The 25,973-nt window shown below is 40.2% G+C and overlaps 3 protein-coding genes across 6 annotated transcripts; 1 reads left to right on the forward strand and 2 right to left on the reverse strand.

Annotated features, from left to right (window-relative positions):
• Positions 1–53: 53 nt before the first annotated feature.
• Positions 54–5,827, reverse strand: LOC121709942 (TLC domain-containing protein 2-like). Of its 4 annotated transcripts, none has more exons than XM_042093687.1 (6): positions 5,748–5,827; positions 4,550–4,632; positions 4,246–4,328; positions 2,867–2,894; positions 2,758–2,772; positions 54–1,245 (listed from the first exon to the last, which is right to left on the reverse strand). In XM_042093687.1, exons 3-6 carry the CDS (start codon positions 4,314–4,316, stop codon positions 865–867), a joined length of 495 nt encoding a protein of 164 aa, XP_041949621.1. In that variant the 5' UTR covers positions 4,317–4,328; positions 4,550–4,632; positions 5,748–5,827; the 3' UTR covers positions 54–864. The 4 variants fall into 4 exon arrangements, with proteins under 4 accessions (XP_041949621.1, XP_041949623.1, XP_041949622.1 ...); XM_042093689.1 differs by having other exon boundaries at positions 4,550–4,622; positions 5,748–5,773; XM_042093688.1 differs by lacking the exon at positions 5,748–5,827 and adding an exon at positions 5,616–5,694.
• Positions 5,828–5,993: 166 nt separating this feature from the next.
• LOC121709944 (apoptosis-inducing factor 3) lies at positions 5,994–15,712 on the forward strand. The gene is made up of 19 exons (XM_042093690.1): positions 5,994–6,207; positions 6,736–6,826; positions 7,282–7,391; positions 7,975–8,084; positions 8,672–8,716; positions 8,978–9,059; positions 9,872–9,984; positions 10,197–10,283; positions 10,551–10,642; positions 10,741–10,871; positions 11,147–11,262; positions 11,386–11,457; positions 13,179–13,242; positions 13,354–13,430; positions 13,516–13,633; positions 14,154–14,252; positions 14,487–14,562; positions 14,766–14,870; positions 15,128–15,712. The coding sequence occupies exons 1-19, from the start codon at positions 6,189–6,191 to the stop codon at positions 15,174–15,176; spliced, it is 1,656 nt and encodes a 551-aa protein (XP_041949624.1). The 5' UTR covers positions 5,994–6,188; the 3' UTR covers positions 15,177–15,712.
• A 3,080-nt stretch (positions 15,713–18,792) lies between these two features.
• Positions 18,793–21,493, reverse strand: c5h17orf97 (chromosome 5 C17orf97 homolog). The gene is made up of 2 exons (XM_042093842.1): positions 20,825–21,493; positions 18,793–19,317 (listed from the first exon to the last, which is right to left on the reverse strand). The coding sequence occupies exons 1-2, from the start codon at positions 21,096–21,098 to the stop codon at positions 18,995–18,997; spliced, it is 597 nt and encodes a 198-aa protein (XP_041949776.1). The 5' UTR covers positions 21,099–21,493; the 3' UTR covers positions 18,793–18,994.
• Positions 21,494–25,973: the final 4,480 nt, after the last annotated feature.

Here is a 25,973-nt window from a genome sequence, read left to right on the forward strand (position 1 = left end):
ATATGAAGAAAAAAAAATTGTATTTGTTCAGAATCCACCTTCTATAGCGTCAGTAGGACAAAACAGTTTTCAACAAAGTTTCCACAACAAATGTCCACAGTCAAATCAAGTCACAAAGTGAGACCAGGGATGTAGTGGAGGCTCATTATCAAACATGTTCTGAATGCCTTTTTGTTTTTTATTTTGATCACAGAATTCCTAGTTTACCCACCTCTTATTTTACCACTACACCACTGAGTGAGACACACTGTGAGACAGCATTCTGGGTAGCAGCTACAATAAACTAACTAAGATCCATGTGAGCATGTGAACCTTCAACTTGATGACTGTATCCCTTATGCCACCAGAGCCCAGATATAGGCTCTTGTTAAATATAAACTACTGCAAGTTGAGCATTTTTCAAATAACCCATGTCCATTTGATGGGTTGCAGGGTTGCAAGTGTCTGATATCAGTATAAGTAATAATGGGTGGTTCAAATGTAGGCTGCATCAGCTCTTTGGTGTTTACTAAGGGCTGGTGTTCCTATTACAGTGACTTCACATACATTTCTCTGAAGAGGTGGCTGTTACATACTAGAGTATATGGATGCCAAAAGTGAACTCACATACAGCATTTATGTTCTTTGAATATAAAGTATACATTTACTGTAATATAATTCCATTAAAGACTGTACAAACATATACATTAGTAAAAGTACAGTAATGGATCTATAAACTGCACTGTATATTTAAGCCTAATTTTTGAGGTTTATACTGTATGAAAACATACAATATACAATATATTTTAGAAGGTAGGCAGTGTATTGTAATGTGTTTGGATGAGGCTTTGTCTGGAGGGGAATCAAAACACCTGAGTGGTCTCTTCATTTCTCCTTCCTCGTTCCTTCTCGGCCAGCCTGGAGGAAGTCACTGCGCAGCAGCCGGTAGAACAGCACGGCGTTCATCACCATGATGGCCAACAGGCCTACACTCCCGACCGCGTACAACGGCAGCAGTACCCGCGTCCGATTCAGCGCCAGCCAGCGGGTCATCCAGGCCAGTGTGCTGATGCGGAAGGCCACGAAGGTGCCCAGGTTAAGCACGCTGTTGAGGCGGCACAGCGCCCCCGAAGAGGCAGCCCGGCCGGACATGCGCAGCAGCTGTCGCCCATGCAGGAACACCGAGTTGATCTCCACTAGCAGGGCCACTACAGCGAAGCCAACGTACTGACGGGTCAGAACTGCAATGCTGAAGCATGTGACCACCTGTGTGTGTGAAAGGGGGGGGGGGGGTGCAGAGATCCTCGTTATCCTATCAACAGGACATAGTTCAAAAGCAGATTATACTGGGTACCTTTACATCTTCAGAATTTTAAACACACACATACACAGAGAGAGAGAGAGAGAGAGAGAGAGAGAGAGAGAATGTGCTTACAACACTTGGCTCTTCAAACTTCAAAATGACACACTAATAGTACATTACAGTATGTTATGTGTTAAATCAAATTACTCTTCTACAGTAAGAGTGGTCACAGATACAGTCCTGAAACGCTAAATAAACCAATAATCTACAAAGGCTGCGTAAACATCACAAATCTGTTAAGAATAGGCTTTAGCACATGAAAGAATTTCAAAGAAGAAACTCAATACAACCAAAAACAACTCGGTACCAAGCAATAGTATTGAACAATACATTAACCTGAAGCTGTGTAGCAGTGCTTATAGGGCACACTGATAATTGTGTAAAGGTCAGTCCAAGGTCAGCTGAAGTTGCCATTGGTGTAAAAGAATCTTTCGTGAGATCACATGCTGTTAAGCAACTTAGTCTCACCTTCTAACAGCTCATTTATGAAAGGTCACTGGTCATACACACACACACACATACACACTCTTTCACACAAAGAAAACACATGTCTGCACACACACACACAAACAGGCATGCACCTACACACACACACTTTGTTAATCATCAATTTGAGCACCTCCACAGAGGCAAGAGGGGTCAAACCACCAGGCAGTGAGGGCTAAATGCGGCTTTGATTTAGGATTATTACAAGTTATGTAAAACCTGTGCACATACAAAAATTACTTTCGTAGGAAACCTAAAAAACACTGGATCAGTCTAGTTCTGATGTCCCACTGCTCTATACTTTCAGCTTGTGACTGAGGACTTTAGACTGTGCTTCCTGAAGTCAACACGAGTGCTTTTCTGAGTCACAACAACCAGTAAACCGCTTCTTTTGTCAGAATCACAGAAATTCTTAGACAGCTTTTGTGCAGTGTACTTCAGTCAACCAGGAACCATACGGAGGGAGAGTGTAGCTACCTGTGGTTATTCTATAATTTCTGAAAAATGAAAAATAAAAAGTTACAAATAAATGGGAATGGGTTGGCCTGTCCTCCAGGATACTCTTTTAGCTTGGAAAATGTATTCAAATGACCATATGTAATTGATGGTGAAACTAATGATGTGTTTTGGTTGATAAACAATGAGGCACAAAACACATGTAAAAATATACACTTTCACAATCTGTGCCTGACCTCAGTATATGGGGACATATAGAAAAACATGACATAAGTTAACCTTTTGAGGTTGTGCTACACAATCTTGGAATAATGGAAGATTCCACTGCACACAGTGTTGTGTTTTTGATTAGTGTGTGTGTGTGTCTGTGAGAGAGAGAGAGAGAGAGAGAGAGAGAGAGAGAGAGAGAGAGAGATGAACATGACACACGTGTCACATCCTGAAAATGTTGACCTCAGGACAGGCACACTTACTGTTCTGTGAGTTATCTTTAAAAGTAAAGAAAAACATGGGATGTATAAGCAGAGATATGTATATCACATGGATTCCTTTAAGATTTCAAAAGCTTAATATTTTTACTACCTGCAACTTGTGGCACAAAGCCCTTGACCTGAAAAAGTGATATAACATGTGGATGGGTCTGGGTTATCATACAAACATAAAACATTTATGACTATGTTTGTGTGTGTGTGTGTGTGTGTGTGTGTGTGTGTGTGTGTGTGTGTGAGAGTGAGAGTGAGAGTGAGAGTGAGAGTGAGAGAGAGAGAGAGAGTATGACTGTGGCTGATAAGCTACATTGTGCACATAAATCATGACAGGGGAAAGAAAAACATTTTAATATGATAAATAAATGGTTTGGTTTGTTTTGACAAGCAACATGTCAGGTCGAGTGCCGTGGCTGAGTTGAGAGGTGGGGCTATGTTGTCATAAAGTTGCCGGCTTCGCACCTACAGGCGTCTACACGGCGAAAGTTAGCCGGCGGTTTCAAAAGTTCCCACTTCGGAAGCCGGTTTCAAAAGCTATCGGTTTCAGTCTCCTAAACTGCCGGCGTCGTGAACATGCAAGGCGTAACCGTTAACAAAACCTCACCGGTTTCACAAAAACCGGCGTCGTGTGCACGGCCCCTGAGTGTGAGTGAGTGTGGTGTTGTTTATTTGTCTATTTGTAATTGATGGCAATCCCAGAGGTGTCAATTACAAGCCTCTATGTACACCCATTGCGTCCTTCCTTTCTCACGTGAATTGAGATAAGTAGCCCTTTGTTTTCACAAGACACTCTTGGCCCAAGCTGGGTTTCACTCATTTACAATGAGAGAGAAAAAAAGAACATATATTGGTTATTTACTGCTGGTATATACTGGTTCTGCAGGTTAGGATTTAACACCAAAACAAACAGCCGTTTGGGTGGTCAGAGGGTTTTTCAGTGTGGCCCAAAAAAACATAGGGGAACACACTAATGTGAATGGGAGAAGACATCCCTTTTACTACATTAATATGTACAATCATGTCCAAAATGTATGCTACTACACAATGCGTTTGCACTCATCCACAGGTTAAAAGAGGGCAGCCGTGGCCTACTGGTTAGCGCTTCGGACTTGTAGCCGGAGGGTGGCCGGTTCGAACCCCGACCAGTAGGCACGGCTGAAGTGCCCTTGAGCAAGGCACCTAACCCCTCACTGCTCCCCGAGCGCTGCTGTTGTTGCAGGCAGCTCACTGCGCCGGGATTAGTGTGTGCTTGTTCACCTCACTGTGTTCACTGTATGCTGAGTGTGTTTCACTAATTCACGGATTGGGATAAATGCAGAGACCAAATTTCCCTCACGGGATCAAAAGAGTATATATACTTATACTTAAACCAATGTACTTCATCTAACTCCTTTTTCTGCAGCAATCAGGTTACTATAATCAGCTGCAGTCGACAAAATGTTTACAATGCAATGTAGACACAGTATGCAATCTTACCACGAAATGGTGACATAGGACTTCCCAGCCTGCACTGAGCTTCTGGTTGAGGACATTGTCCATGAAGTCATGGATGAAATAACCTTGAAAACAAATATGGAACTATATAAGTACAAAAAGGCATATTGTTGCTTTATCTACTACATGTTATCCACAGCAACAATGCCTTGTCCTTAACACCTAAGAAGTGGAGATTGTTGGTCCACTCTGCCCAAGTTGCCGCCTGCATAGCAAGACACACTGCCTACTAGTAATCTAATATAATTGAATATTTAATTACTGAGCTACACAAATTTCTACATACCTGTAGAAACTGACACTAGGGTATGAGAGAGGGCAGAGTGTGTTGATATGAGATCTTCTGCCATTTCAGGATGCTGATAGAAACTGTAGAAAATATAAGGTAAAAACTATAGTACCAATGAGGGTTGCAAAACACTCCAACTGAATTCACGTACTGTGTGGAGAGAGAAAAGTAACTATTTCTCAATGTTGTACGATATTGTTATCATGTACAGATTTATTAGAAAACAATACGTACATGTACTGTAGTATAAATAAATGATACCTACCAAAATACAGCCCAAACTCCCGTCAACATGCTATGAATTAATGATGTAAATATGTTTCTCCATCTCCACGTGTTCCTGCGCGCAGCAGCAGGAACTGTCAGACGATTCAGCGCTGCATTCATAAGTTTGAACGCACCAGCGGACCCAAAAACAATACCGATATCCATTATCTCGAAGAACGCTTCTTTTTACGTTTCTGTGATCTTCCACTTTTTAGAAGTAGCAGTAATAAGTTGTACGCTAGTTGTAACCTACATTAACTTTGGCGACACTACGTGGTGCGACTAACTAATCACAAAAGACTATTGGGGCTATTTTCTCCATTTCTTTTGCAGTAGGCCTAACTTAAAGGGCTCCCGTCAGTTCTAAAAATAACAACTGACACGAAGAAAACTGCCTTTAAAGAAGCTTATCCCAAAATCGAATATCCATTCAACGTGTAGCCATGCAACACTGGAATGGTTGCTTCATTAAACTCAACTTCAAGTAAAGAGGAGTTATTCTCCACCCCCTCTGATAAGATCCTCGTGGCTCGCACGACTAATGATATTTTCTTATCACTGCATTCGTCACCAGGGGGCATGCATTATCTTAACTGAAAGCTGTGCGAGTTCTTCAGGTTCTCGCTTTACAGTTGTGAGTTACAGGATGTTTTACAGATGATGTAGTTTGGGCAATGTAGCCTATAGGCTACGTTATCACATTTGACACTTTAGGTTTAGTTGGGCACCAAGCGTGATGTGATGCTATCATCTCCTCCACTATAGTATTTTGACTCACTTGTGAATTTAACCTTACCTGTTTCTTTACAAGTAACCTCTGATAGTCCAACATACTGTCAAACGTCACACTGAAGCAAGATGCAAATGAACACATCGGTGTAGTTTACGCAAGATGTGCAGTGTCACGTACTTTGTTCTAAACGCTCACCATTGTTGTAGCTGGTTGCCTCGTCAGCCATTCTGAAGTCTGTTTTTGTGCTGCTGGGAAATTGCCCCGTGCTATTCAGCAATGTTCACTTTCTGATTCAAAGTAGGCCTACCACTCTACGGAGTACAGACTTCGGGTCTCGGTCAATGGATTTCTAAGAGTGAAGCACCTCCATCCGCGAGCTTATCATACGTGGACTTAAATTTGCCAGCCAAATTCATGTTTAAACAAATTCCCAGTGTATACCCCGGCCATGAGGTGTGTAGCAGAGCACTGTGGATGCCGAGGTTATGGACTTAAATTTCCTCCAGTTACATTCGTTTAATAGAGATTAAACCTCGGCCACGTAAAAGCCTAGATGCGAGATTTCCTTCTACTGAAATCAAATCGACTGGTGATAAGGATTTTTTAAAAAGACACTGAAATTATTTACAAACTGAAATGTCTGCAAGACAATCAAGTAAGTATTCTGGTATTTTGTTTAAAGTAATTGACAACCACTTAAGTGCTTCTCTTCCATAACTGTATTAACTTGTCTATATGCTAAATACCCTGTTCCCATAGGCAATCATTTCGATGCAGAAATGTGTATTTTCCTGATTTGCATCCACTAGGCTACAATATGGCAGACTTTGGCAACTGTGGCCACAAATGGACCTTTTGAAATATGATGTAGAAATACAACAATGTATTATATCTAAAGGCTCTTGGTCACATAAATGGTCACATGTTATGTATTTTCTAATTCAGCCAACATGGTGTCATCTGCACTAAAATTCTCTGCTATTTATATATTTATTGTATTAATAAATATATAAATAGCATATATGAAAAAAGCAACATATTAATGTTTTTTTTCCCCTCTTTGTCATGGTATGTTAGTTAAAGTGTTCTATGTTGAACCGTTAATCTCATGGTCACTATTGTGTGCATTATGCAACAGTGTCAGATGTCAGATGCTGTGCTGGTCTCATGTGTGCCCCTATAGGCCAGACCAACCCTGTGCCAGACGTTGACCCTGAGGAGCCCGAGGAGGTCACCGAGGCTGTGTGTCTGGAGTCAGAGCTCCAAGATGGACAGTAAGGCCCATAGACAAGGAAGGTTTTCAGGCATACAGACCTTAGATCAACTCACAGCTTTGCAAAACAGACAGAAAAAAAATGTTCAGCACAGACAGGCAGATTTTCAGAGTTTTTCTATCTGACCAACGTTGAGGCAAAGAGACAAATGCATTTATGGTTTAAATGTTGTAAATACATGACCCAGGAGGTGAATTATTCATTTGTCCCAAGTGAAAATAAATAACATTAACATTTTTGAGTACCTCTTCCTTCTGTTCAGATTGTATGGGGAAATTAAATATTATTGCAGCCCACTTTAACATCTTTTTAGGTTGATGGCGCCATTGCAGGCACTGACTCTAAACAGTTTGATATAATTCAATGCTTTTACAAACATTCTTGTAAAAAAGTAGGGTGGAGAGGGTGTCTCTTGGAGATTGCCAGTTATAGTGCATGTTCTTGCTTTCACGCAGGATGATGGAGGTTGAAGTTGGTCACCATAATGTCCTGTTGGCACGCTGTGAGGGGGTTTACTATGCAGTTGGCAACCAATGCACCCACTATGGGGCCCCACTGAGCAGAGGTACATAAAGCCTTCAGGCAAACACATGTATGTTATGGTTGGAATGCTATGAAATGTATGGGATTTGAAGTGTTGTTCCTCACATTTGTTTCAGGACAGAAGGATATTCTACACATATAGACTTTAACTAACTTCCTCAATATGACAGAGGTGGGGGAAATCCGTCTTTAGAAAGTAAAAGTCCTTCCACATATTTGTTTAAACCATTCAGTAATAAACAGCTGATTAATATTAGCTTAACCCTTCAACCAGGTAGTTGAGCGAATTACCGGTTTTAGGTAGAACCAAAACATGGTAGGACTTTTACTTTCTGAAGCCAGGTTTCCCCATCTCTGCAAATATTCATGGGTTTCATCAGGTCCCTTTCCACAGGTGTATAAAATCAAGCACCTAGATTGTGAATGCAGACTGCATGGTGCTTGAATAATACACCTGTGGAAAGGGCCCTGATGAAACCTATGAGTAGCAATATAGTTTTGATGTTGACAGGAAATGTCAAAACACCACATCTCAATCTACTTTCCAGTTTTACAGTATAGTTACTTAGGAAATCTTCTCTCCCTCCTTTCCTATTGCTCCACAGGTTACCTGGGTGACCATAGGGTCCGCTGCCCATGGCATGGGTCCTGCTTCGACCTCAAGACAGGTGATCTGGAGGAGTTCCCTGCAATGGACTGCTTGCCTACTCACAAGGCACTGTTACTCAATGTTCTTTTTATTAAGACTTGTCTTGTACAGAATATTGTATGCAGAGATAAACGTTTGTGATAGTCATGAGGCACTTGCAGAACAGATCCATGCATCAAAATACAACCTTAAAAGAACAAACTCTGAAATATGAAGCACTCAGTCAGTATATGTAACTTTTTTTTAACTGCATCTCTACCTGTCATGCACTGCTACAATATATGTTTTATTGATTTAAAAATGAAGGATGAAGCAGATTGGTTAAGATGTAAGGAGGTAACCCATTACTGATAGTATTCCTGTAACACATCAAGTAGAGGACTGTGGACATTGATATGGTTTTGAAGAATATTGGTTGAATAACATGTTTCTTGAATGACTGACCTGACCAATAGTGGTGGTATTGATGTCTGTCATTCAGAGAACTATTTCATGATGTCATTTCAGGACTAGTTTCTAACAGAGAGTGTATAGATGAAACATGATCATCTCGTGATGAACATTTGAAATTTCAGTAGTTTTTCAGTGTTTTAACATGCATGGAGTAATACAGTGCCTGGCGTTGTGACAATGTTCTCCTTTTTTTCATTCAGGTGAAAGTCGAGAATAGTAAAGTATATGTATCGATCAACAAAAAGGTAATTCCTCATCCTTTAGTTGTATTTTAAGCCAATTCATCCTTTAGTTGTATTTTAAGCAATTTCAGTTAGAAGCATAAGCATTTAGAGGATGGAAGCAGTTTTATACTGAAGCATACTTGTGTTGTTATGAGGGAGTGTGGGGGTGACTGAGACAGATCACTGGATTCCTAACAGCATTGGAGTTTAGCTCTGTGTGTGCAGTGTTAAAACTCTATAATGGGTGTAATATACTGTGTGTAAAAGAACTGCTGTCTTTAGTCTCTGGAACAGAACAAACGGCTAAAGCCGATGGGCACCAGAGTTCCTGAAGTCTCCCACACCGTCATACTGTTAGGTGGAGGTGAGAATGGAATCATTGTTTATGCTCTTTACTGTGTGTGTGTGTGTGTGTGTGTGTGTAAACTACTTCTGTAAAACAGGAACTACACATGGATTAAGTTTTTTGTTTAATAGGATGAATCAGACATTCTAAACAATACCAGATGGTAATCGAATGATGATTGTTTTTCTGTTTGGCTTAACTGCTATAGACTAGCCTGACGAGCCAGACCCACATTAAAATGTAGGGTCTGGACACTCACCGTTCGCAGTGCTCAGTCCGAGGGGCGGGATAATCAGTTGTCTTTCAAATTCCCTCTGCACGCAATAGGACAGCGGCAGCGCTATGAGTCCCATGCGTTTCCCACCAGCGGAGCTAGTTGGCTAGTTCAAACGTTTGCCTACTTAATAAAAGCTTAACTCGTGTCACACTGTTCGCCAGTAGCAACATCCATCTTATTTGTTTTCAAGTAGCAGGGAATTCAAGCCAAACCGTTGCAACTCTGCCATCAATCATTATGTTAAGCCCACCTAACGACTCTATACACAATTTCATTGGCCTGATTAAGTTTCGATTTCTGGAGCTCACAAGCCAACGGAGAGTTGCTAGACTAGCCCTGGCAGCAAATGTAATTTGCGGCCGCTAGGGGCGCGTCTAGATTTCTAGGCTAGCTATAGACATAAAAAGTCTGTGGTTATGTGTGTTTTTCCTATATTTCTCATAAGCATGCTTGATTTTTGACACGGCCAGACCGAGAAGAACACATATGGGGTAGCTATGTTATTAGTGCCATATCTCCATCTCATTTCAACTCATTTTGTGTGGAAGTGTAGGGTGTGCCTCTTTGGTGTGTGCTGAAACATTGCGGCAAGAGAACTATGGCGGTCGGATCATCATGGTGACAAGAGATGACCTGTTGCCGTATGACAAAACCCGACTCAGCAAGGTATGGGGGGGCCCGGGTCGAAGGACTGGGAATGGCTTGCTAAAGGGTGGGTAGATGCTATGATTGTGACATAAAGGTTTAATATTGCACGTTGCAGTGGTTAAGATTATGTGGGTTCTCTTACTTGGAAATGCAATTGGAAACATTTAATGTACATTTGCCTGTAGTAAATCAGTTTGCTGTCATAGTTGAGTGTCAGTTATCTTCCTCAGGTCATGAATGTGGAAAGTGACAGTATCCTGTTGAGAAGAATGGAGTTTTTCCATCAGTATGACATAGAAGTGTGGCTCAGAAAGGAGGTAAGCCCTGTTTTAAGGACAGTTACTGTCCTACTAAAAGCAAGAGGATCAATTAGTCAGTTACAATTTATACATATTATTAGTCATTTACCAGAAGCTTTTATCCAAAATGAGTATTGTAAAGTTATACATTTTTGTCAGCATGCATGCTCTCTGGTATGCAAGCCATGTCCTTATTGTAGGTAACATTTGACTCCACCAGGTGAGCTAAAGGAACATCATCTACCTGCTATGGAGTAACAATTTCTATTATATTTGTCTTGCCAGGCTATGTCAATAAATACTGACAAGAAAACAGTGACATTCAACGATGGCATTACTCAATGTTATGACCAGCTTTTAATTGCAACTGGCTGTAGGTAAGTTTCAAAAGCAACGTTTAAAAGAGTGAAACATCCAGACAATAAAGACATAAGATTTGAGCTGATTCAGAACTCATGTTTATGCTTTTCCTCAGAGCCAAGGGACTGGAGTGTCCTGGATCTGACCTGGAGAACATCTTGATGTTGGAGACCCCGGAGGATGCCAGACGAATCCATTATGCCTGCGTGAACAACAGGATAGTTGTTGTGGGCACATCCTTTGTTGGTGCGCTGATCTGTCTCTTTGATGTTACGTTTTATTAGCTATTAGTTACCTGAACCTGATCTCTTCACTGGGATCCAGGATTGTTATACGTTTTTCAGCCTACAGTTAGCACATTTCAGCTAATTAAGGTGTTACTTGCTAAACGTGCAACATCAACAGGAGCCATGGTGTGAAATTTCCATCTTGTTCCATCATTTATGCCTTTTGACAACCTGTAGCTGAACATCATGTGATATATGAACACCATTCACACGGACGTCTTTGTGTTTGTAAAGGCATGGAGATAGCTTCATACATGACTGAAAAGGCATTCAGCATCACCGTCATTGGTAGCAGCGAAATACCTTACCAGAGGACCTTTGGACCCGATATTGGGAAGATTACTATGATGGTCAGTATACACAGGATTGTCTTAAGCCAAGCAAGAAAAAAAAGATATACTTTTTTTAAGGCAGTAACTTATTGGGTTGTAATAATAAGATTATGAATTGTGGTCATGTTATTGTTCTTTCAGATACTGGAAGAAAAGGGTGTGACATTTTACATGAATGACATTGTGACAGAAATCAGAGGGGAAGACAAGAAGGTAAAGAACACAAAACATAAAACATAGAAGGTAAATGTATGCAGATAATGGCATTTTATTATTATTTACCATGGAGGTCATATAGACAACATTACACTTATAAACAGTTTATCGAGTATTTAATCTAAACTTACAACACAATTTGACTGCGAACTCTGAAAAAGTACATTTAAATTGGACTGTAGAAGGGGGTCACTTGCGCTTCAGCCTGGTTGGTGCTCATGGAACAGGACGCAGAAGTCAAAAAGGGAGATCCAAGGTCTAACAGGAGCCAAGGAGCAAAAAATCTTCAGAGTCAAAACCAAAGTCAAACGACTCTAAAGAAGACGCATGGGCGTCGAAACGTTAGTCAGTTTGCACTAATAAAAACACATTAAGCATTGAGTGCTCCGGTCCTGCTCCTTGGCTCCTGTTAGACCTTGGATCTCCCTTTTTGATTTAAATTGGACTCTTTTTGGCTCTGTAATCTAGTGCTGTAGATGGTCCAGCTGTATTAAAGGAACCGTATGTATGATTGTGGCCAAAACTGGTACTGCAATCACTTTCAAATTACTGTAGAGCGGTGTATCCCCTGCCCCTCCACTCTGAATGGCAGAGCTGGCAACCCGGATGCCGAAACTCTACTGACTTTGTGATTGGTTGATAGGTGGAGAGTGGCGCATCAGGCCAAAACACAACATGACAACATCAACATCAGTTGAGGGCTGCAACTTCACTTTTTAAATTACAATATCCTGGCCAGACTACTGTTGTCAGTGATATAATTATTTGAAATTAACATGATTTCTTAATGTCTAGTGATATATCAGGGCCATTTTATAATTAATTGAAATACATTTCTTAAATACGGTTCCTTTAACAAATCGTGAAACGTCCAAAAAAAATTGCAGATTCTTTTTAAGTAAGTATATGCAATACTCTTTTGATCCTGTGAGGGAAATTTGGTCTCTGCATTTATCCCAATCCGTGAATTAGTGAAACACACTCAGCACACAGTGAACATACAGTGAGGTGAAGCACACACTAATCCCAGCGCAGTGAGCTGCCTGCAACAACAGCAGCGCTTGGGGAGCAGTGAGGGGTTAGGTGCCTTGCTCAAGGGCACTTCAGCCACGGCTTACTGGTCAGGGTTCGAACCGGCAACCCTCCAGCTACAAGTCTGAAGCGCTAACCAGTAGGCCACGGCTCACATGGACAGCCCATTGACAGTGGTGGGTGAGCCCCTATAGGGACCAAGATTTATGGAAGTTAACAAGAAATAGCAACACTGCTTACAGCTGGTATGGTTCACAACTCCAGCTGAATCAATAAGAGATACTGAAAAAATAATATTATTGAAACTCAATAGAATCTGACTGATATTATTCTTAAATGGGACATAATGTAAATTCCTTTAAGCTCAAAAGCCTCACTTGAAATAGACATCTTTGGATTCAACCATCTGTTGAATTTCATTCATTAAAAAATGTTGCAGTGAAAAAATGCATATGTTACTTTGTACATGTGTGCAGACACACATGCACGACTGCAGGTGTGTGAAATGGAAACACGTGTGTCTTATGTTGTTCAGCATACAACATGCTATAGACTTTGCAAGGTCTATCTCCATTAGCCTTGCCTAGCCCAAAAGATTAATCTGAAAATGTATCTGAATTTAAGAAATGTCAGATGTGAGGACCATCCGTGGTAACATGGAGATATCTGCGGTGTCTGTCTTCCAGGTGAAAGAGATAGTCCTGAAAAGTGGCACTGTTATCCCTGCTGATATTCTTATAGTGGGCATTGGTATGTATAGGAGGTGTGGCCCAATGCTTTTTTTCCCCTTTTCAGTTTCTCAGAAATGCCACATTATTTACACTAATAATGAAGTCTGACAAAAGCTTACTTTTTTCGCAGGTGTCATTCCAAACTCAGAGTGCCTGCAAGGGAGTAACGTTACAATGGATGCAAAGAACTACGTCCCTGTTGACAAGGTAAACTTGAGCCATTCATTATCGACAGCATTGTGGAGGATTCCACTCAAGACATTTGGCTCAGACAGTTTCCTCTTCCCTGCAGTATATGAGGACAAACATAAAGGACGTCTTCTGTGCAGGGGACCTGTCAACATTCCCTCTGAAAATGGCCAAAGACCAGAAAGTAAACATAGGCCACTGGCAGCTAGCACAGGCACATGGTAACTATGTTTAGCAGGCACCACAGACCTGTCACATATCATATGGACAACAAACTTGTTTCTGTGAAGAAAGCGTTAAATCTGGGTGAGATTATTCTGCACATTCCAGTAGCTATAAAAAATAATCTCTGGTGAACAAAATGATTTCTCTGAGGACACCCAATGTGTTTTTAATTTAGGAAACAATAATTTGTATTATTTATTCACATCAAACCAATCAAGACATGGAGATGTCCAACTAATAGCCTACTGCCTGTCAGTCATCTGTCAGCCAGGGTAGGGACATAGGTAGGAAAACTGAGGGGAGCATTTACGTAACACAACCATTAGCCTCTACACAGATCTAGATTCCCATTCCATTTTCCTTTATCAGTGTAGTTGGAAAGTCAAACCACTCATCATCATACCTTACAGAGCCATGAAGGAAAACAAGAAATAAGATGCTTTTACACCAATAAAAAACTTGAGAAAACTTGTAGGCCTACATGTGTGCCTTTTAACATGACTATTGTCCTACCAGGACGGGTGGCAGCCCTGAACATGCTGCATAAAGAGGTGGAGTTCGACTCTGTGCCTTTCTACTGGACCGTCCTCCTGGGCATGACCATCCGTTACACAGGTGGGTGTGGGCTGGGCCATGGCATCCCTGGGTGCTGGCTGCTGTTGTGTTCGTGTTTAAGGTCACTCAGGTGTTTGATTAATGTATGTATGTATGTGTGTCTGTGTGTGTGTTAGGGTTATATATATATATATATGTGTGTGTGTGTGTGTATATATTATATTACATATTATATATTACATTATAGAACTTGATATGCTTTGAGTAAAACCAGTGTTTTTATCTGTCTTTCAGGTTTTGGGGAGGGCTACACTGATTTAGTATTAAAAGGAAAAGTTGAGCATTCCAAATTCCTCGCACTATATATCAAGTGAGTGGTATTGAGTTGCCTTGGTCTGGGTAACTGTCCTCCTGTATTTGCATTACTTTGGGTTTAGATAGCTCATGCATTTCCATATAGTTTACGTGCCTACTGACACTTCTGGTATAGTAATTCATCTCAAAGCTGATATTATAGCCCAGGTATGCTTTTAAGACAGAACTAACTGCCATCATTTACCCATAATCCCTAAGGGAGGACCAAGTGGTGGCCGCTGCAGGGCTGAACTTTGACCCTGCAGTTTCCGTGGTTGCAGAGAGGTTAGCCACTGGTAAAGTCATTTCAAAAGCAGAAGCCGAGTAAGTAGTCTATTGGCTTTATTTGACATATTTAACTTTTTTCTTTTTCTCTTATTTGTGGTTTCATTCATTTACTTCTCATATAATCAACATGTTCATGTAAATTACATTATCATGCATGAAAGCTAATTTAAACAGAAAGTGAATTTTTGATTTTAAAAAGAAAAAAAATATTTCCTCTTGTTTTACCTCTGCACAGCAGTTCCAACTGCAAAATCTATGAATTGTCTGTTAAAATCACTTTATGTCTTTGAAAGATCTGATGATCTCACCTGGTTGCATCTGCCCGATCTAAACCTGTCTTGACACCAGCCTGGAATGTTCCTCCTCCTGACCTCCCAGTCTCATCCAGATCCTCTGTACTCTCATCTTTCCATTTCAAAGTCTGTGTCCTCACACACACCTTGTCCCTTTCTTAAGAGTTTTCTAGCAATTGTATTAAGCTTAGTGTTACACTTATTTCACAACCTTTTTTATCTGTTTGACCAATAGCACATAGATAAGGATGAATCACATATGCATGGTAGTAGTCTGTTTTCAGGGCAGACAAAACAACAGTAGAAACCCCCCTGGCGGCATGTACCGCTGCCCTTGTAAACCAAAACGCCCAAACAGAACACAAGAGGGGATTAGATAAAACAGTGGTCTACGGGTCACATCAATGAGCAAGGGGTGCAGGATTTGGCAGCGATGACAAAAAGGGCAACACACAATAGGACTGAACAAGCACAGCACAAAAGGCCAAAACGAAACAAGTGAGGCCCTTTACATCAAAATTGCTGTGCTGCCTCTCTTTTTCTCTCCTTCTCTGTCCCCTCTTACACACACATATGAAGAGTTCAGATGCAAAACCCTCTAAATCCGTCTGACCACTTTTCTTTTAAATGAGCATTTAAATTCAGTCTCCTATAGGTTTTTGCCTATAAATCGATATTTCAGACCAGGAAAGGAGTGGTATTTAGTGGGTTTAGAAGTTAAATTATTTGATTAGCGTATACTATGTGTGGAGAGCATCCCCTCACCATCTTTATCTCATTTTTGACATAGGTGGCATTTAGAGGCTTTTGCATCTGAACCCTTCATATGCACACTCGTTTTTATAGCACTCTTGTCTGTGAGTGTGTCACTCTGTGCCATTCGTGGGGTGTGTTTGTGTCATGTTGTCTCAGACAGGAAAATGTCAGTCCTCTCTCTGCTTACAGTGACTGATTCAGGGTCAACTCCATACCTCAGTCTTGTGTCAGTCTCTATGACTTGTGAGTATCAGTATCATGACGCAGCAGAATCAAACCACCATTGTTTTGTTGTTTTTGTTTTTAAAAGACGATAGATGCTAGGATCTGTCCACATCATTGTCACTACTTTTGCATTGGCGCAGGGGAATCAGCCTATGAAATTACTCTCTGTTCTGTAGATTCTCCGCATTTTAATTAACCTTTAAAAACAGCTCATTAAAACTAGCATTTGTGACGAGAAGACATTTTGTTTTGTGTGTGTCCACTAATTCAAAGGGCAGAATTTCATTAGAGTTATGGGAAGTTGGTATTTTGTCAAAGCAAATGCACTGCATGCTGCTATACTTCTGCCATAATGTGCATACCCTCCCCTCAGTACAATACTGTACAGGCAATAGCTGTCTGTTAGTGAGCTAGGCCCTAAATGATGTCACACTCCCCACCCCAAGTAGACTCAGAGCAGTGCATCACTACCCCAAGTAGACTCAGAGCAGTGCATCACTACCCCAAGTAGACTCAGAGCAGTGCATCACTACCCCAAGTAGACTCAGAGCAGTGCATCACTACCCCAAGTAGACTCAGAGCAGTGCATCACTACCTTTGCACATGTTTTCCTCCTCTTCCTTTGCAGGAGTAAATAAATAGTTTCTCCAAGGTGGAGGAGGCCTAAGATTACATGAAACATTTATATAATTGAAAGACATCTAGGTCTCCATTAGTGTCTGCAACAAGATCAATTGATATAAATATATATGTTACATTAACTTAGTCATGGCAAGCAGACCTCTAGGTCTTTATTTAAGATCTCAAGCATTTAAGCTTTTTAGCTATCTTAAAGGGCAGCGGACAGGGTGGCCAAGGGGAGCATGGGTTTAGGGTGAAACATGGAAGGAGATACTTAAACAACCAAGTACTACTCATTGTAAGTATGGCAGTGCTCTTATATCATAGTAACGTGTAACTAATCTATTAGATGATGGGTTTATGGCCTTGTTTATGTACGTATGGTCAGGGCTTATTGTTTAGTGTGTATGTAGGAAGGAATAGCTAGCTTAATTACTAATACAGTGGACATGCAGCTTAACATCAAATGCACCAATCCAAAGAATGAAACAACACACATTAGCTGAAATATATTTGATCCAGTCAGATTGATCTGTTGGCTCTGATCAAAAAACATTTGAACTGATCAGTACGATTAAACAAAATTGAAAATGTTAGTTTCTCAAATGTAAAAACAATTTAACTGATGGATATCTGATTTATTTATTTTTTATACAAAAAATTAAATATACAATAGGCTATATAAGCGTCTCAATCTTTGCACCATGGTGTTAGCCGGGGGTAGGGGTGTCTTATTATATATATCGTACCTTTAAGATGGGAGGATATAGGTGGGGAGGAGGGTCAGAATATATATTTAAATAACATTTGTTGGTTTGCATATCACAAAAAGGTAACATCCAAAAAAAGAGTTAATGTTTTGGCATCTGTGTGTAATTAGTACACATCTTGCAGTTCTGTAGCAAAGTAGTCCAAGTGACCTGAGACAGAAAGTAAGTGGCCTACTTAAGTAGATATCAGTATTTGTTATTCTCCTGATCCAGCATTTTGTTCAGTGTTTTGTTCAGACTTCTGTATCATTTCTATCAGTTTTTATTCATGCATCCGAGGTTAAAATGTCACAAATAAATACTTTAATCCATCCTTACTGGCATCAATAAAAAGTTAAATCAATTTTAAAACAGGTCAAAATGTGCTACTTTTGTTGGCAGCAGCCTTGTCTAGTGCTTATGATACATTGCATGACTGAAATGTATGTGAAATTAATGGGGTGTTGGCTAGCCAAATCATCCACCTTTTTCATATGGGTTTTGTACTGAATGATATGTTAATTATAAAACATAACAAACATCTGATAATAATATGCTATTACTGTATTTTGATCATATGTTTACACTTGGAATTATTGACATTTTATCTCCAAGAACACAGAGACCACCTCTGCAATAAAGTAATCTGATCTTATTCATTGTTTTTTACATCACAAAAGTGTTCCATTTATATACACAATCATAACTAGTGAAGAATACATCATCTCACACTGGTGATAAGCAGTAGGGTCAATATGCACTATTATGACTGTTTGTTTATTTTGTAATCAAATAAAGTGCATCTACTGTAGGCTACACTTCTTGTAGTTGATATGTATGGCTTTCAGCGAAAACACTTAGATTGAGCAAATTGGTTTTCATTAAATTAATTACGGAAGCGATTTGTTTTGTTTTTTCCAACCAAAGTTTGAAAAGATAAAAATGTAAATGGAAGGTTAGAAAATAAATATTGCTGAATTTTGATTTGTTGTGTTTTTTAATCTTAGACATCAGTTTGAACAATTGAACAATTTGAACCTCATTTTAGACAATTTAGTGCTATGATGTAAGGTAATGACAATGCCTTTGCTATTCAAATAATTTCAATGCAAAGCCACTTGGCTCCCTCTGTTGGAGAATTGCTTGGCGTCCAATGTAAACCCATATTCAGAACACCACAACATACCTAGATTTTCCAGATTAGGGAACACGATCATCTTCAAGTGTACTCATTTTAAATACATTGTCTCTACTTTGGTCTTGTATCGTTTGACGTGATTGTGGTTGTCAGGTAATGAGTTTACTGAAATATCCTTTTGTTCATAACATTTTGGTACTCACAGTCCCTGAGTATGCCTTTAATTATCATAATGTCCAGACAACCAACAATACATTAACAAACTCTTAGAAGCATAGTGTGGCAGTTTTTTTTCCAGTTCTTAAGATTGTGTTATGGGGGAGAGGTAGCCGGTAAATTCACAGACGTCAAGTAGCCAAGACCCCTGATCTTTGCAGTTCACCTTACTTGGGAGGTTTGAGTGACAGCTGTCTGTCCAAGATGTAGTTTCCGCGCTGCTAAATAGCGCTTGCGACGGTTGGCTTTATACACCTCCAGCCTCTCAGCCTCTGCCTGAGGGTCATCCAGGACTCCTTCCCACCTCAAGCTCTCAAGGGACTCTGTGCTGACCTCTGCTTTGGTCTTCTCAGCGGAAGGGGCAAGGGCTGTCTCTTGGTTCGAGACAGACTTTTTCAGCTTTTTGCTCCTCTTGCTGGTCTTGCTTTTGGTCTGGCCTCCTTTAGGCAGAGAGGAGCTGGACTTGGCATCAGGTGGCTGTTTATCTGAGGAGAATGCACACATTTTGGATTGACTTAAGGCTGTATGATTCACTGGCCTTGAAAAATATATACAAACTGTTTTATTAATGGCATGTTTAACACACAATCAGCCCCTTGCTAACATGGGGTAGTTAGATTACAACTTAATCCCTTAGACAAGGGATGGGAGACACTAATGACAGTGACGTCACTGGCCATTCTACACTGACCACAAGTAGGGAGGGTCAGCTTCTTTGTCCTGAGAATTCAAAAGATTCCATCTACAGTAAATGGTACAGTATGCCTTTCACAGTAATTAGTCATCTGATTATGACACTTGAGAATGGTACAGCATAGATCCACACAGATTCCATGTGAAGATGTTCTGCAAGATTGACCTTTAGGCCTAGCCTACTGTTTAATCTATGCTCAGTTTTTGATATCCCCCAGTAATTAATTTTGCCTGTCAAATTTTGGATCTTTTGATGTCTTCCCCCTATCCTTTTTTTTCATATCTGGTAGGCCTGCGAGATTACTGTCCTCTGCTCTATATTGCAGTGTGGTAAATCAACAATAGGAATATAACTTACCTACTGGATCTGCAAGGTTACACCTCACATTACACTGACATTTTTAACGCAATAAGCACATAATTATAACGTGAGAGAAAATGGAATTGAACATTATGTCCAATACTTAAATATGTTGGTTTAATGTGCAGCATTGGGCCCAATATTCAGTATGTGGTTTAATGTTCTGCATTTCTCACTAGTGGGTCACTTTGACACAAAAAGTATGAATCTACGTCTGCATCATGACTCTGTGTGATATCTGTACTGTTCTTTTAAACATGATAATGTAAGGCGCCAGAGTGGATATCACTTGTCTATTCTGCGTCAACAGTCATTTTCGTCATTGATTAAGGTAGACTGAATGTGTCCTGGCTTTGCCACAGTCACTGTATGATTATCTATTCTTTACTGTTGGGTACTTAAACCCTGGATAATTCTGTGTCAAGTCAAAGACGCATATTCTGGAGTACGCTGTGCTACGGGTGCGCCTCTCTAGCCAGGCTAGCGCCTCTCTCCTGTATACAGCCTAATTAAACCTTGCATCTTAATTTGTACTTCTACGTGACTTGATCTCATATTTCACTCTGGTATACAATATTTTTTACCAACAAGCGTTAAAAGGCAACAATACACAGCCCGAGTTGCTATCATACACCATCATTAATTGAAAGCCTATTAGTCTATTTAAGTAGCCTACTACCGATGTTAAATTGGGGGTGCAGCCTTGTCTAGGCCTGGCGTAGGTTAAACTGAGTTAAGGTGAGGATTTGATTATGAAGAGGCAGCATAGGCCTAAGTAGCGTAGCCTATTAGGTTAGGCTATGCGTAAATTAATGTAAATAAAAAAAATGATACAGTTACAATTACACTAGGCTACTTGTAATACAATGTTACAATTTAACAATGTAACGTAGTAGGTTAGAAACTGTTACAGGCAAGCGAGTGGCTGAGACACAAACCTGTATCTTCAGAATTCGGAGGGCTGCTGGAATCGTCTTCTTTATGTGTTCCACGATTGGACTTGTTTGCTTTCTTTTTGTCACTGTCCGACGTTTTTTCTTTCTTTTTCTTCTTCTTGCATTTGTTTTTGTCTGGTGTGATTTTCTCGTTATTATCTGAGTGAGGTGCTTGCTTCATCGATGCATTCTTATTTCGCGAAAACTTGTTTTTAGGTGGGAGAACCTCACCATCTCCTATTCCTTGACCAATATCATGTTTGTTTAAAGTAGCCATAGGCCTATAGGCTATCCACTTGGTTGCTGGATAGAGCAAAAAAAAAGTAATGCCGTGCCAAACAAGGCTTGCAAACGCGTCAAACGACAGCTAAGCTACGACAAAACTTGCAGTGTTTAGAAAAGATTTCTTCTGTAGCCTACATCCGGACAGAAAACGCATAGTCAAGAGCAGAAGCAAGTTTAGCGTGTCTAAATCGTTTCAACAGCCAGTATGTGATTAGACTGTCAAAGATATTTTCTAAAACGGTAAACTTTTCAAGCTACTTGCTTCTTCCCATGGTGAAGCTTGAAATCAGGTGCTGGCTGCTGTCGTGAATGGAGGCATGCTACTAAGAGACGCATCTCCATGGAAACCCAGACCAACTCCTCCCATTCATTGAACTTCTATTTTCCCAGAACTGCTGGACGCCTGAAATCATAGACTGTATATATAGAACTCTATATATACAGTCTATGCCTGAAATCATTCAATAAGGGCAATGAAAAATGTCAACAAAATCGTATCAGGAACAGAAAAAAAACAAGATGTAAATGAGAAATTACACAAAAAACCCTTCAGACATGTTATTATGAGAAATTACACAAAAAACCCTTCAGACATGTTATTAGGCTATAGATAAAACAACCATAAGGGGATCAGAGTCAGTAAGCTTGCCCTGCAATCATCTAAGCCTGTCCATGTTTCTCATGTTCTAGTTAGCCTTACCCATATCAAATGCCTTTTGATAAAATTCTTTAGTGGTTGTTTCATCAGGTTCAATTACTCAATCAATCATTTTTTTTATTTATATATCACCTGTCAAGCAGAATAACAATAGAAAGTGCTTATTCAGCCTCTTACCAGTTTACATAGGCCTACTGAACCTATAGCGAACTTTTATAACCAAATTGACACACTAAAACACCTTAAGCAAACTAATCATGGATTGACGTGTGCATTGGTTAATGTCATCATAGGCTTACTGATACGCTAACTCTGGCATATATGTTTCTCTTCTTTCTCTTCTGTAGAATGCAAATTCATCTCCCCAAATCATCTCACTCAGGTAGTTTACAAGAACTGAATAAGATATCATTAGACCTAAAACCTACAGAAACGTGCAACAGAAGGACATCACATGAGATATCTACTGTCCTGAACTTGACCCTGAAACTATTACTCAGTGTTACTCACTATCAGTGATAAATCAATAGAGTTGAAGACATAGGCTACATCACAAATAATACAGTATATCTGTAATACCAAAAACATTACAATTTCATCATTCACAATTCCATCACTCTTGTCTTAAACTACCACTAGAGGGTGCAATCTCTGTGTACTTGTTCCTCAAGATGCCATTAGTATGCAGCAGCATGCATTTAAAATTTGACTTTAAGGAGCACTACAGAGTTTTGGTCTAACATTAGCGAGCTAGCTACCAAAAAAAAAACATGGAAAACACCACATAGCGCCTTATTGCCACGGCTAAAAGCTTTCTATGGTGCTAACTAGTGTCTTTTGGCGACATAGTCATACTGTGAACTGCGAACAATGTCATGTTGTGAAATGTACTCTCATTTTTGGGAATGTGTGCCTATACTGAACACAAAACTGCACAGTGCATATTACATAGTGGATGGTTGGTGTGAACAACACATGTGTTTTTATGACCTTCACATTACGATACAATAAAAAATGAATTCGAGGATGATACCAAAACTACCGGATAAAAGCATACCTCACAAAGTGGCAAATTGTTGTCTTAACTGCTGGTCCAGTCTGCTCATAGATCCATGTTGCTGGTCCAATTCTGTTTTACACTTGTTTTACCTATATCAAATCTTCCCTCTTTCTTTGTCCTCTGCCCCCTGCAAGTACAGTTTCGGTTTTTGGAATCTGATTAACTGACGTCCAGCCTTCTCCATCAGTGGTTGATTATACCTTGTATTCTTTTGACCAAACCGATTTCCATGATCCAAACAGCTCTGGGACCTTGGTTCTGGGTTGAAATTACTCTTTCATGAGAGATGATTCTATGATATCGGATTTATTTGATCAATTCCTCATGATCATTTTACAAGTATCTTTTTTTAAATGCAATCCTGATTGAGAGTAAGATATATTCCATCAAAAATATAGATTATTTTGACTGAGTTTTTTCCTCATGTAGCAGGGACAAATGCCATGCTACATGTGGGCAGAGTCTTTTTATAGTAACAGGGTAGACCCTGTATTATTGAAAGAGTTCCTGGTTCCACCTGATGTAAATGATATGTTGCTGCCATTACTGTGCAGAAAATCATCACAGGCCTTGAATGGCACTTGTGTGCCACTGTGTGGTCCATGTCAGTTCCTGAGTACAAAGCTGGACTTCATTCAGAGCTTCTGGCTGTCATGAAAAGAGATGTGTAACTTCACTTTGTTATATGTAAACATAGAGCAACATAGAAGAAACAGGTTGAAACAACCCCTTTTTAACATTGTCCGAGTGAAAAAAAAGGCACCTATCTGGTCTCATTTAAGAGAGGCTATCTGTATTCCCATCCTTGAACAAAAAATAATGCGCTGCCTGCCACACTTAAAGCTAGGGACCTCCCTACTCCTGAGCCCAGTGCACAATTGCTCCACTCGTGTGCAGATCGACTCTTGAACCCTTGATCTGACTTGCAGCCTTGAGTCTGCAAAACTGCTGACCCTAATCAGTTCCACATTCCTGCATGTCCAGGTCACTTTCCCTTCAGGAACTGAATGCTTGCTTTACATATGATACACATGCAGAATTCGGGAGGCAGAGGAGAGGCCAGTGAGTAAAGGGGAAGCCAATTCTGTTTACTTTGTTGACTTGAAACTGACAAAAGTTTTGACTCCAAGCTATTTGTTAGTGAGAAAAGGCAGCAGCATATTGATTCCTAAAAATAAAAACACTCTGATATTTAAAATTGCAATCCTGAAGCTATGGTCAAAGACAAAACCACAATGTACCAATATTCATAGCACAGTGTGAAATACCGCTTACATTTGTGAACATTGACACAGATCATAGATCATAATAGGCTATAGATATAGACGTAGATCACTGATTCCACAGGCATGTGGACCAATGCATGATCTCACATTTTTTTCTCTTTCCCTACATTGCACCATGATCTTTTCAATGTTGTTGAATAATTCATGGATAAGCAAGAGGCTCAGATACTCAAATATAATTGGATCCAACAACAACAAAAAAAGAATTTAGAAGTGAGTTGCACTCCACAGGTAGGATGCATAATTTTAGACCTCCTATTATATGGATACATATTTCCCTAGTTCATTTCTCTAAACCTTTTCTCCACTTTGATTTGCTCTGGCTATATAGGCCTATGGGATGTAATCAGATGATGCCCTTTATGATTCTACAGGAACGTTTTTTTCTCGTGTAGGTTATATTCCATTGGATGGAGGAAAAACGTCAATAAAGCGTCCACGTTTACTGGCTTAGGAGTCTTTGGTCCGCCTTATATCTCAACGAATCAGAGAAGACACTGGATGACGAAGGAAACGTTCTCAAGCTAAAGGAGACGATCGTCACAACCCCTGTTTGACGTTGTACTTCCATTGGCCAGCTGTTGCGGATCGCGTCACTGCCTTGCCAGCTGATCACAGTAAGAAACCGGCTGGACTGAGGTAGGTTAGAGGCAACAACAAAAAATAGTATAAGCCGGTGCCGAACCAACTTCGTTAAATCAGAGTGCAAGCCATTTGCGGGCCCACGGGGATTTCACGCATTGCTTGCCGTTTGTAATCTTTTGTAATTACGCGCAACTAGGTAGCCTACTCCAATCTGTAACTGCCCTTGAGCTTAGGCGAGGCAAATAGTTATGCGTGTGCTCTACAGGATTAACCAAACGTATCGATGATTGAGGTGTGGCAGTTAAAGATCAATTTGAAACGATACCCCTGCCGAGAGGTTGAGCGCCTGTAGAATGTAAGTAAAACTATGGAAGTGACCCAGTTGTTGTCAGTCTGACGCTAGACTCACAAAAAGTCTGAAGATCTTACGTAAATTCGATTTCACAACTGCGAGTCAACTCAAAGTCATAGAAACTTCTCCTTGTGCTGTTATGTTAGCCTACTTTGTCTCTGCTAACATGATAAATGACCGACGTCGTTATCTCATGACTGCCTAACCTTTGAATCTGAAATGTTTTAGTCATGACGTGAACCCCCTGTAATAGCCTGCTCTAGTCCAAACAGTGATTAACAACGATTTCAAAATAGAATAGCCTATGTAAGTGACTCCCATAACATGCCAATTAATTTGTTTCTTTAACTGAAACAAAACAATTAGGCTACAGAAAAAAACAGGCTATCCTACAAAAACTGAAAACGTCTCCAAACTGCATGATGCTGGCTCTAAGGACTCTTAGGATCTAAGAATTTGCTATGAGTCGCCATATTTGACAATTTAAATGTAACAATCATATCATTCTAAATGTTTGTCATCATGCAATACAGTAGGCCTAACAGGCCTGCAGTAGGTAGGCCCATATAAATTGCCCGTGTGGGGAAAATGGATTCTGATTAAACGAATTAAGATCCAGCCTATTGTCCGATTTGGATCTATATGTTAGTCTATCTGACAGTTCCAAAGTTTGAGTAGGCCGCGTTTTGGTCTGGTTGCAGACTCGGGCCTAAAAGGAGCCGATTGACTTTAAGCGGAAAATGAATGTAGCCTAGGCTATATGATTTATTGTGCTTAGTCGTTCGCGTTGTGAAGCCCTCAATTATACACCCAGATTTGTTACGTCTCAGTTTCGTTTCTTTCGCATCACGCATCATCCATCGATCTGCGTAACTCATTGCTTACACAAAGCTGCTGTCAATGCTGTGAAAACTACTAACCTCTGA

The sequence above is a fragment of the Alosa sapidissima genome, chromosome 5 (assembly GCF_018492685.1).
Source record: "Alosa sapidissima isolate fAloSap1 chromosome 5, fAloSap1.pri, whole genome shotgun sequence".
NCBI lineage: Eukaryota > Metazoa > Chordata > Actinopteri > Clupeiformes > Clupeidae > Alosa > Alosa sapidissima.